General features: G+C 40.0%; 1 protein-coding gene across 3 annotated transcripts in view; it reads left to right on the top strand.

Moving 5' to 3' along the window:
• sacs (sacsin molecular chaperone) overlaps positions 1–12,774 on the top strand; it is a 121,866-nt gene that overhangs the window by 87,554 nt on the left and 21,538 nt on the right. For 2 of the 3 annotated variants that reach the window (XM_073043722.1, XM_073043723.1), the window contains exon 10: positions 1,426–1,452. The exons of the other annotated variant lie outside the window; for it this stretch is intronic. In XM_073043722.1, the coding sequence (XP_072899823.1) occupies positions 1,426–1,452 (27 nt within the window). The remainder of the gene's footprint in view (positions 1–1,425; positions 1,453–12,774) is intronic. 3 annotated transcript variants of the gene reach the window in all.

The raw sequence follows: 12,774 nt of genomic DNA, 5'->3' as shown, positions 1-12,774 counted from the left end.
CTGGCACCAACAATCATTGTACGGTCTAAGTCACTGAGATCACATTTCTTCCCCATTCTAATATTTGGTCTGCACTGTACCTGTTGATGATGCCTGCGTGCTTTCATGCATTTTGTTGCTGCCGTGATAGGCAGATTAGATATTTGCATTATTGAGCAAGTGCGCAGCTGTACCTAATAAAGTGGCCACTAAGTGTAAGTTTCCTTCATAACCACTGTGACTAACTTCAGAAGTAACTCTTGGATTTGAAACACATTGGGACATCCTGAGGACATGGATGACTCTGTGTGAGTGCAAATCCTTTTTTTTCCTGAATCTCTTTTGATTAGGTTGTAGTGAAATCCACTTTTAGGCTTTTAAAAATATTTTAAAGCTTTTGATGATGAAAATCTCCTTTTTGTTGCTAAATGAATAGGACACAAACAAATACTCTAAGTAAATTTATTACCAAAATATGTATGTTACCATATATTATCTTAAGGTTCATTTTCTTACAGGTATTTACAGGAAAAATGAAGAAATAAAATAGAATTAACAAGAAAAAATTATACATAAACAAAGATGGACAAATAATCAATGTGCTAAAGATGTAAACAGTGCAAATACAAAGAATAATTCTGAGAACACGAGTTGTAATGTGTCCTGGAAGGATTGTGTTTGCCGTAGAATCAGTACAGGGTTTGAGTAAGTGAGGTATCCATGCTGGCTCAGGAGTTATGATGGTTATAGGGTGATAACCGTTCATGAACCTGGTGTGTGGGACCCAAAGGTCCTGTAGTGAGAAGAGAGCGTAGCCTAGATGTTGGGGTCTTTGACGGATGCTGCTTTCTTATGGTAGTGTTCCTTGTAGATACGTTCAATGGGAGGGAAGGCTTTGCCTGAGATGGACTAGGCTGTAGACCTGTCTGATCCTGGGCATTACTGTCCGTCCCAGGCCATGATGCGACCACTTATACCCTCCACTGCCCATCTACTGAATCTTGTCAAACCTGCAAGAGAACAATAGCACAATAGAAATGTTAACCAAATGCAACTACTGTGTGCGTTGTGTTCTACTAAATGTGTAGGCAAGCTATGTCATGGGAAATATGTATTTTATTTATTTGAGTTTTCATTTTATTGTTTTTCAGCCAAAATTTCATGAACATTTCCAGTCTATATTGTCCAGCCAGGAGGCTTATACTAATAGCTGACTGACCTTGTCAATTAATTTAATCCAAATCATGTAGATTCAACTCCCCAGTGATAAATAATTCTATTAAATGTCAATGGGAAGTACAACTGTATAAATAGGTACATTTTGTATTCTTTCAAAGCCTGTTTAGAAGCTACATAGTCATGTAATTTCTTATAAAGTTCCATTATCTACAATTGTTCAGGGTCATTTACTAAATGTAATAATTCTGTCTGATTTTTAAATTGCAGTTCAGCAGCATCTTTTGGGATGTCCAGGTATGAAAGACTGAAGTGTGTTGGGGTCTGACATCTGTGCATGTTCCCCTTGGAGAGTGAAGTAAAATGACTTGCATGTTTCCTTCTGTTGTGTGTTTCCTCCTGTGATTCTGCTACACAAATATTAAAGAGACCATTTAAGAAACTAATTATATCAGAAAATTTACTGATGCCTTGCCTTGTGTAGGTTGGCGAGATGAGGAATGTTCTTGAAAGCCTTTTAAGGCCAGAAACAAAAGTTCCAAGATAAATCCCATTGCTGTTTATATGATGTAAGTTAGGAAATTATTTTTAGGAGATGGCATGCTTTGCTGAAGCGGTGTCCAACTTTTGACTAAAATAGCATTGAAGGCCAGAATCACTAGAAATCAGAATGTTGACTCAGAGTTTGGATATACCTGGTGGTACAGAATGGATTGCTAAGATTGCTTGCTTTAATCTGTTTGTAAATGCTTAAAGTTAATATAATAATTAGCTCTGAAGCAATGCAGGCTGCAGAAGGTAGAACCCTGTCCAGAATGAGATACACTATGCCCTTGATGACTTAAAGTAAATGATATTTTCTTTAAATTATGTACCTATATTATGCTTCTAGTCATGATATAAGTTAGTTGCCTAAAAATTGAGGCCTATTGTAAATTGTTACAAAATGTCAAATTGGCTTTTTAAAAAATTGTGTACTCCTTAATGATCACGAACGTTGCAGGTTCTTGTAATTTTGCAGACCAGTGAATATCTGCAAGAAAGTGAATCTCAAGGTGGTATATGGTGACATATACATACTTTGATAATAAGTTTATTTTGAACTTTACACTTTGAAATTTTTGAGGGTTATGTTGGATCTCTGTTTATGATCCTTGGGGGTTCTTCTGGAATCAAAAATGGCAAGCAGTTTTAATTACAAGAATTCATTTTATTTCAGAGTATAATCAAACATACAAGTACTAAGAAAACTAAATAAAGAGCTGAGAAATGATGCTGAGAGGGAAATTAATGCTAAGGGGAGTAAGACAAAGGAATAAAGAAAAAAGTTAGAGCTTTTGTAAAATCTATCGCTTTTATAGACAAAATGAAATAAATTCTTTAGATAGGAATGAATTAATTAATAGGCCATATAATTAAAACAATTACATCATGTGGGTAATGTGCTAATACTTAGCCAATGAAAAATGAGAAAGTAATAAACCATTAGTTTAGCTACTATACTGCTTTTGCGAAAAATACATTTCTTAAAAAGTACAAATCTTATAAAAATATTATTTAAAAAACAATGGTTTCCATCTGATACTATAGCCAAGAAAAATGCAAATTTGAAATGTTGCTCAGGATTGATGTCCTGTAAATAGACTTCAGCTAGGGTCTTGGCTAACCGAGGTTGTGATCCTTGAATATTAAAATTTATGTATGATTGGAATAAGTAGATTACCAGATTATTCAATCATTTTAGATATAATAATGCGTGTGTCTCTGTCTTTTTCAAATTTGAATGCTGTTGTATCATGCAGTGGGAATGAGATACATGATCAATTAAAGATGCAAATTGAGGATGAAATTGAGGATTGATTAGAATACAGAAGGATTGTTTCCTGCAATTATATGTTGCATGGTCAATGTGCATCCATCTTTGCAAGTGCTATGAATAAACATCGACTTCCATAAAATCTGCATGTTGTAGAGTAGCTTACTAGCTCAAAGTTAATAAATTAGCAGGGATGGATACTCTGTGCTTGAGATTATTAACTGAGACTAACCACATTCAGAGTATGGGTACTTATCTTGAGGGAATAAATGAAATAAGTGAGAGCTTTTTAGAAAGGGGATTTTTTTTAAATAAGTAGAATTTGGACAACTGTTCATCTGTATCTTGCATTTGTATTTGATAAAGTAATATAATTGAATCATTAACATAATATGCTCTAACAAGCATCCTTGTTGATGATATTGTGACCATTTTTTTCAGCTGCTTGTCATCTTTTTTCCTAAAAGGGAAACCTACCCTTCCTCAAGTCTCTTGCCTTTATTAACCTTGATCCCATCTATCTCATGCTATTTTCCAAGTTTCTTGGATTCACTCCTGCAAACTGTGTGCCACCCATTGTTCCTGTGTGGCTCACAAACAATTTTATTAAATTTGACCTATGTAGAACTCCTTGTTTCACAGCAAGCCTTGGTTTCCTTTCACACCTAACTGGTGCAGTTGCTCTTAGTTTTCCATTAGTGGAGTTGAAACATTATTGTCCTTGCATTCCAGTGTTCTCTTTACCTTGGAGATGCGTACTGCACTTTTCTGAATGGAATGTTGATTCCCTTTCATCTGTTTCTTCCATTTTTCCTGTCACTGTTACTGTCTTGACCATCTCTGCCTTGTGGTCTAGAATTTTGTTCTATTCCAGCATACTACTCCTTAAAACTGACCTTAAGGACAAAAGCTGCTGGTTGCACCCATTATCTCCTCCTTTGGCCCTCCATTTTATTTGATGATGCTACTGCAAAGAACCATGGGTATTTTTCTTGATGGTTGGTACAGACTCAGTGGACTGAAGGGCCTATTTCCTACCCATATGACTATAACTTTACAACTCAACAGGAGAACTTAGGATCTTCCAAGCAGAAGGACTGGGGAGAGAAATCAAATTGCTAATTGCTAGTTGGACGGGAATCTAGATGGTGATTAGATTCAGGATTTTATTTTAAGAAGAGCAGTATTTTTGAATATGTGTGTTTTTTTTTGATTGACAATAATTCTGACTTGCATTCCCTGCCACATTAAGTCTTCTATTCATGTACAAAAATGGGGAAAATAATTATTGTGATTTATCAATAAAACTCTTAAGATTGTTATTCAGCTATTGAAGGTAAATTGCATAAGTATTTTCTCCCCTTACTGGCTAGGTATATAAATCCTTAAAATTGTGTTTACATAGATTTACAAGGGAATTTTAAAGCATTATGAGATGTACTGAGGATAAAACAGTGAAGTCTATGAATCTGAGTGAGTGGAGCTGACTACAACTGGGGAGTTGCTGCTCAAGTACATATTTACTGCTGGTGATTAAATGGAATGTAGCAAGGTAGTTTTCTGCGATGAAACGCAAAATGGGCTCATCTTAGAGTTTAATACTCTTGTTATGATTTTTTGAGCTGCCATAGTCCTTGTGTTGAACATATTCCCATAGTACCGTTGGTTGATCAGCTCAATATCAGCCTAACAACAATGATGAAATCACAATATGTTTTTATATCCTGGTAAGTTGTAACTTGGTGGGGATCATACAGATTGTGACATTGCTTTGAACTCAATGGGTTTGTAGTTCTGATAGGTGAAGGGCCTATTGGCAACAGCAATTGAGACTTGTCTGAAAGCCATTACAAGTAAATTGTTGCTGTGTTTTTACAGAGTCATAGAAAAGTACAGCATAGAACCAGGCCCTTCAGTCCATTCCAAACCATTTACTGCCTACTCACGTTGACCTGCACCCCCCTCCGTACCCCTACAAACATGTATCTGTACTAACTTCCCTTAAGCATTGAAATCAAGCTTGCATGCACCACCTGTGCTGGCAGCTTGTTCCACACTCACGGCCTTCTGAGTGAAGAAGTTTCTCCTCATGTCCCCCTTAATCTTTTCACATTTCATCCTTAACCCATAACCTGTAGTTGTTGTCCCACTCAACCTCAGTGGAAAACATCTGCTTGCATTTACCCTGTCTATACCCCTCATAATTTTGTATACCTCAATCAAATCTCCCCTCAGTCTTTTACATTTCAAGAATAAAGTCCTAACCTATTCATCTTTTCATATAACTCAGATCCTCCAAACCCAGCAACATCCTTGTAAATTTTCTCTGTACTCTTTCAAACATATATATCTTTTCCGGTCAGTAGGTAACCAAAACTGCACACAATACTCCAAATTATGCCACACCAGTGTCTTGTACAACTTCAAACTAACATCCTATCTCCTATATTCAGTATTTTGATTTATGAAGGCCAACGTGCCAAAAGCTTTCTTACGAGCCTATCGACCTGTGATGCCACTTTCAATGAATTATGGAACTGTATTCCTGATCCCTTTGTTCTACCATACTTCTCAGTTCCCTACTGTTCACCATGTAAGACCTACCCTGCTTGGTCCTACTGAAGTACAACAACTCACACTTGACTGCAACTAGTTCCATCTGCCATTTTTCAGTCCCAGTTTTCCACCTGGTCCAGAACCCGCTTCAGGTCATGATAGTCTTCCGTGCTGTCCACTGTACCCCCAATCTTGGTGTCATCTGCAAATTTGGTGATCTAGTTAACCACATTATCTTCCAGATCGCTGATATGGATGACAAACAACAATGGACCCAGCACCGATCTCTTCAGCACTCCCCTAGTCACTGGCTTCCAGTCAGAGAGGCAACCCTCTACTACCATTCTCTGGCTTCTCCCACAAAGCCAATGTCTAATCTAATTTAGTACTTCATCCCTGAATGCTGAGCGACTGAACTTCCTTTACCAACGTTCTATGCAGGACCTTGTCAGATGCATTGCTACAGTCCACGTGGACAACAACATTGCCTTGCCTTCATCAACATGCACAAAATGCTGGAGGAACTCAGCAGGCCAGGTAGCATCTACGGAAAAGAGTACAGTCAATGTTTTGGGCCAAAACCCTTTGGCAGGACCCAAAACGTCGACTGTACCTTTTTCCTTTGATTCTGCCTGATCTGCTGAGTTCCTCCAGCATTTTGTGTGTGTTGCTCAGATTTCCAGCATCTGCAGATTTTTCTCTTGTTTGTAATTTGCTTGACTTCATCAAGTTTCCTGGTAATTTCCTCATAAGATTGGTTAGGCATTGCCTACACGCACAAAGCCGTGCTGACTCTCCCTATTCAGTCCATGTCTGTCCAAGTACTCATATCAGATCCCTGAGAATACCTTCCAATAACTTTCCCCACTACTGATGTCAAGCTCACCAGCCTATAATTTCCTGGTTACTTTTAGAGTCTTTCTTAAACAGCAGGACAACATTGACTATTCTCCAATCCTCTGATATCTCACCTGTTGCTAAGACAATTTAAATATCTCTGCCAGGGCCCTGGCAATTTCCCCACTTGCCTCCCACAGGGTCTGAGGGAACACTTTGTCGCCCAATTGGCATCAAAACAGCAAGCACCACCTCCTCTGTGATCTGTTTGGGTTCCATGACCTCACATATAGATGCTGTGCCCATTTCCTGATGAAATGCAGATGAAAAAAAATGATTTAAGATCTCCCCTATCTCTTTTGGCTCCACGCATGGATTACCATTCTGATTTTCTGGAGGACCAATTTTGTTCTTGCTCTTAACGTATCTGCAGAAGTCCTTAGGATTCTCTTCCACCTTGTCTGCTAGAGCAACCTCATGCCTTCTTTTAGCCCTCCTGATTTTTTTGAGTGTTCTCTTGCAGTTTTTATAATCAATTACCTCATTTGCTCCTACCTGCATATACCTGCGATGTCCCTCCTTTTTCTTAACCAGGGCCTCAATATCTCTCAAAAAGCCAAGGTTCCTTACACCTATTATCTTTACATTTTATTCTGACAGGCACATACAAGCCTTGTACTCTCAAAATTTCTCTTTTAAAGGCCTCTCTCTTACCAAGTACATCTTTACCAGAAAGCAGCCTGTCTCAAACCAGACTTACCACATCCTTTCTGATACCATCAAAATTGGCCTTACTCCAATTTAGAACCTTAACCCGCAGACCAGACCTATATCTCTGCATATTTGCTTTGAAGCTAATGGTATTAGGATCATTAGATGCAAAGTATTCCCCTACATAAATTTCTGTTACCTTGCCCTGTCTTATTCCCTAATAACAGATCCAGTATCACACACTCTCTCATTGGGACTTCTACATACTGATTAAGGAAACTTTCCTGAACACACTTGACAAACTCTTTCTCATCTAGTCCTTTTACAGTATGGGGTCTCAGTCAATAAGTGGAAGTTAAAATCACCTACTATAACAACCTTATATTTCTTTGCAAAAGTCTGTGATCTGTGTACAAATTTATTCCTTTAAATCCCTTGGACTGTTGGGTGGTCTTGAATATAGCTCCATTAAAGTGGTCATACCTTTCTTATTCCTTAGTTCCACCCATAACGCCTCACTAGACAAGTTCTCCGGTCTGTCCTGACTGAGCACTGCTGTGAAATTTTCTCTGACTAGTAATGCCATCCCTCCTCCTTTAATCCTTTAATCCCTTCTGTTCTGTCACGTCTAAAAGAACGGAACTCTGGAATATTGAGCTGCCAGTCCTGCCCCTCCTGCAACCAAATCTCTCTCACTAATGGCTACAATATCATACAATATCATAATTCCTATATCCCACAAGAGGAGCGTTGTACTATTCTGCGTGTCATCCCTAGTGTCCTAGCCATGCAAATATAAAGAAGGAAAAAACACTGAATAAATTTGGGGAGAAAAGAAATCTACCTGCAGCTTTTTCTCCTCTCACTCAAGCCACTTCCTTGCTGAGGCCTTGAAGAGTTAAGGCCTCAGAATCCCCACTCTACCTTTGTGCACTACAACGTTGGCTGCTTTGCTTGCCCCTGCCTTATTTTAATTTGTTCTTCCCAACCAATCCCAAACACTGACTGGCCACTGCTCAAAACACCAAACTGCCGTGAGTCGATGTCTTTTCTACTCAATCAGCGAACCTGAGTGAGCCACGTTTTCTCAGAATTCAGATCTCTGATTGGCTTCTGCTCAAAAAAGTTAGCTGCAAAACAGTAAAAGTAATTAACAGTAATTTAGTAAACAGTAAAAGTAATCCAACTAAACAATGCCATGCTTATCACTTACAACACGGTTATTTGGATGGAAGCAAATTGTTTCTGTAATAAATCACACCAATCCCTAGAGCACAAGAGTTCATTCTTTTATAAGATGAGCTGTTTTCTGCCCACTAAATGAACAAGATACAGCCTGAGAGCATAGGTTTGTAAGATCGGAACACATAAACTGGGATTTGCATTAAACCATAAAATATTTCTTGCTAGTTACCACTTAGTACATGACCATATGTTTAGGAACAAAATCAACAGAGGGAAAATTGGAGGGAATATCAAGTCAGTTTTAATGATCCAATCTTTTGCTAGTTGGGATTATTTATAATAGTGGTCATTGAAACGGTTATAATGTAATTTTTGTGTATGACCTCCTTTTCACTAGAGTAATTTTACAGATAGGTAAAGAAGCAACAGTTAACAAGAAATAGCCAGTTGTTTTCCCCCCACAGGTCGTTGTACACAGTCAGTTCTGTGGGATTGTTAAGAAATTTTCAGGTGTACTCATAAAGCTTTTTCTGCATTATGTGGTTACAGAAAGTAGTATCTTGTCTGTTGCAGCCGCATGTCTAAGGTTTGTATTTAGCTGTCTCATTTTCTTCCCCACTCCTGGAACCAGAGTATTCCACCAGTCTTATATTTTGACTCCCTGAAAGCCTTTTCCACTTACAAGGCACACACACATGAGGAAACACACTGCAGATGCTGTGGTCAAATCAACACATACAAACAAGCTGGCAGAACTCAGCAGGTCAGGCAGCATCCGTTGAAACGAGCAGTCAACATTTCGGGCTGAGACCCTTCGGCCTCTGAGTACGGTCTCTGCACGCCCGAGTCTGTGTCTGCTGGAGGCTGCAGGTCTGAACTGAGGTTAAAGGATTGTGTATGTGCATGGGTGGAAGGGAGGAACCTTGTTTTTATGTTGTGTTCTGCCAAGCATTGTGGGCAAACTATGTTGGCACTGGAATGTATGGCAACACTTGTGGGCTGCTCCCAGCACCCTCTCTTGGGTGTGTTGGTTGTTAATGCAAGCACTGCATTTCATTATGTTTTGATGTACATGTGACAAATAACTTCGAATCTTGATTCAATACTGCAATAATTTGCAGAGCCTTCAGGAACAGTTACTACCCTTCAACCTTCAGGCCCTTGAACCAAAGGGGATAACTTTGTTCAACTTCACTTGCCCCATCATTGAAATGTCCCCACAACTAATAGTCTCACTTTCAAGGACTCTTCATCTCATGTTCTCAATATTTATTGCTTATTTGTTTATTTATTTATTATTATTTGCACAGTTTGTTATCTTCTGCACTCTTGTTGAACACCTTAGTTGGACAGTATTTCATTGATTCTGTTATAGTTATGATTTCATAGATTTCTTGAGTATGCTCACAAGAAACTGAATCTCATGGTGGTTTATGGTGACATTTGATAATAACATTTACTTTCAACTTTATTTAAATTCTAATGTGGCTAATGCGACCAGAGTCACAGTTATTTTCCAGTCCTTGTTGAATTAGGCCACAGGGGCATAGCGGTGAATGCAATGGTTTATAGTGACGGCAGTCACCAATTGAGGTTCAGTTCTCACTGCTATCTGTAAGGAGTTTGTATGTTCTCCCTGTGACCATGTGCGTTCCCTCCGGGTACTCAGGTTTCCTCCCACATTCCAAAGATGTTTGGTTAGGGTTACGAAATAGTGTGCGTGCTATATTGGTGCCCGAGGCATGGTGAAACTTGTGGGTTGCAGCCAGCACAATCCTTGCAATGTGTTGGTCGTTGAAGCACAATGCTGCATATTGCTGTAATGTATGTTTCAATGTACATCTGACAAATAAAGCTAACATTTAAAGTGATGGGGTTTATTTTTATAAACTGCAGAATTGTTCCTAACAATGCTTTTGGTAGGCAATTCCATGTTATTGATCTCATGATATGTTTTACATGCGACCAAAACATGAAGGGAAGAACACAGCACCAAAACAATACACATGGGTTCCACACAACCTGAATTCCAAAGTACTGTAATATTTTACCATTGAGAGTTTAAAAAAAGATTTAGTTTTATTACAAAGTGAAGCAAGATGAATGAAGATTAATCTTGGGGACATAGTCTAGAGCAAAAATTGCTGGAGGAGCTCAGCAGGTCTAGCAGCATCCATGGAGACAAAACATTTCAGCTGGAGATTCTGTATAAATCCTGATCCAGAGACTCTATCTGAAATATTGACCATCCATGACTTTTATCTTGCAGTGGAATGGATTTGGATGTTATTTTTTTAAAAAAAATTGCATGTGGTGAGCTCTCTAATATTTTACCCAGTTGTCTTCTGCGCTTTCAGTTAGTTTAACTGCATGTACTAAAGCAGTCAAAATACTTTACTTATGTTTTCTGGCCTTGGGCAGTCAGTGCTGAGGTCTTTTAGTAATACTAAAGCTATCTACTGAAGGTATTTAGTTTTAAAGTTATTTGGGTATATGTCCGACAGATAACCCTGAAGCATTTTTGCTTTGAGGAACCAGAAGAAAATCTGTCATCTACACACTCATACTTCATGGAAGTTGACTAGAAGTGAACTCCATTAAGATGTTCATTTTGTGTCCACATATCACCAGTTCTCTTAAGTGAAGCCAGAGTTTGAAGTGCTTCACTCTACAAGTGCTTACTGGTGCCCTCTACTGCTGTCTGTAGAACTATAGGGTATTAACAGTAGAGAAATAGCTCCTTTCAGCCCATCTGGTGCATGCTAACTAAGATGTGCATCCATGTCAATCAAATGTGGCTGATGTTGCTAGCGTTTGGCCATAATCGTCTAAGTCTTGTCATATCCATGTAACTCTCCAACTGTCTTTTTAAAGCAGAATTATGTTTGTACCTGCCTTGACCAGTTCCTCTGGCAGCTCAATCTGAAGAGAATAAAAGGAGGGCTCTTGATGCACAGGCTGACGTCACTAGACTTGAAGATGTTTTTTTAATATGTGGCTTCCAGAGGAGAGTTACATGTGAGTTGCAAGATTTCAAGCTGACACAAGCAAAATTTAAACAGCTTTCCTACAAAATTAAGTGGCCAGTGAGTGAGTGGGCCAGTGAAGGAGTGGAGATTTGAGGCTTTGACTCGAGAGATTCTGGCAGTTTTGCCAGTTGGACTGTGCAATCAAGTCAATCAAGATTTGAATAGCTCAGACTCAGCAGAAAGCAGCTGATTGGGCAATCGAGGTCAGGTGACCAAGCAGTTTGAAAAGCTCAAACAAATAAATAGAGGGTTACCTCAAGTGGAGCGGCCTGTGGAAAGCGGCCAGTGAGTGAGTGGGCGGGCCAGTGAAGGAGTGGAGATTTGAGGCTTTGACTTGAGAGATTCTGGCAGTTTTGGCAGTTGGACTGTGCAATCAAGTCAATCAAGATTTGAATAACTCAGCAGAAAGCCGTTGATTAGACAATCAAGATTTGAATAACTCAGCAGAAAGCCGTTGATTAGACAATCAAGATTTGAATAGCTCAGACTCAGCAGAAAGCAGCTGATTGGGCAATCAAGGTCAGGTGACCAAGCAGTTTGAAAAGCTCAAACAAATAAATAGAGGGTTACCTCAAGCGGAGCGGCCTGTGGAAAGCGGCCAGTGAAGGAGTGGAGATTTGAGGCTTTGACGAGAAGAGGCAGAGGACGAGTTTGTTCCCAGTTAGTCTTTACAATGCCTCCTGAGGCTTCCTGTGAGATGTCGCAGTCTTGGGGGAGCTCCCTTCTCCCGCAGAGTCACATCTGCCAGAAGTGCATGCGGCTGGGCGATCTGGGAGACCGTGTGAGGAACCTGGAGCAGCAGCTGGATGACCTTCGACTCATAAGGGAGAATGAGGCAGTCATAGATGAGAGCTACAGGGAGGTAGTCACACCTAGGCTGCCGGAAGCAGGTCGCTGGGTGACAGTCCAAGGGGGGAAAGCGAAGGAGAGTAGACAGGTAGTGTAGAGCACCCCTGTAGCCATTCCCCTGAATAATAAGTTTACCGTCCTGGATGCTGTTGGTGAGGATGACCGACCAGGTGTGAGCCACGGTGGCAGGGCCTCTGGACCTGAGTCTGACCCTGTGGTGCAGAAGGATGGGACGGAGAAGAGGAGAGCTGTCGTCATTGGTGACTCTATAGTCAGGGGAGCAGACAGGAGATTTTGTGGACGTGAGAAGGAAACCCATATGGTTTGTTGCCTCCCGGGTGCCAAGGTCCAGGATGTCTCTGACCGGGTGCATAACATCCTGGTACAAGAGGGAAAGCAACCAGAAGTCGTGATACATGTTGGGACAAACGACATAGGCAGGAAGAGGGATGAGGTCTTGAAGTGTGAGTTTTGGGAACTAGGCAGAAGGCTGAAGAACAGGACCTCATGGGTGGCATTCTCAGGATTGCTGCCAGTGCTACGTGATAGTGATGGTAAGAATTGGAGGAGATGGCAGTTGAATGCGTGGCTGAGGAGTTGGTGCAGAGGGCAGGATTTTAGATTTTTGGACCATTG

This window comes from Hemitrygon akajei, chromosome 4 (assembly GCF_048418815.1).
Source record: "Hemitrygon akajei chromosome 4, sHemAka1.3, whole genome shotgun sequence".
NCBI classification, from domain to species: Eukaryota; Metazoa; Chordata; class Chondrichthyes; order Myliobatiformes; family Dasyatidae; genus Hemitrygon; species Hemitrygon akajei.
Note: the sequence above shows the minus strand (reverse complement) of the source record. Positions and strands in the feature narration are given on the sequence as shown.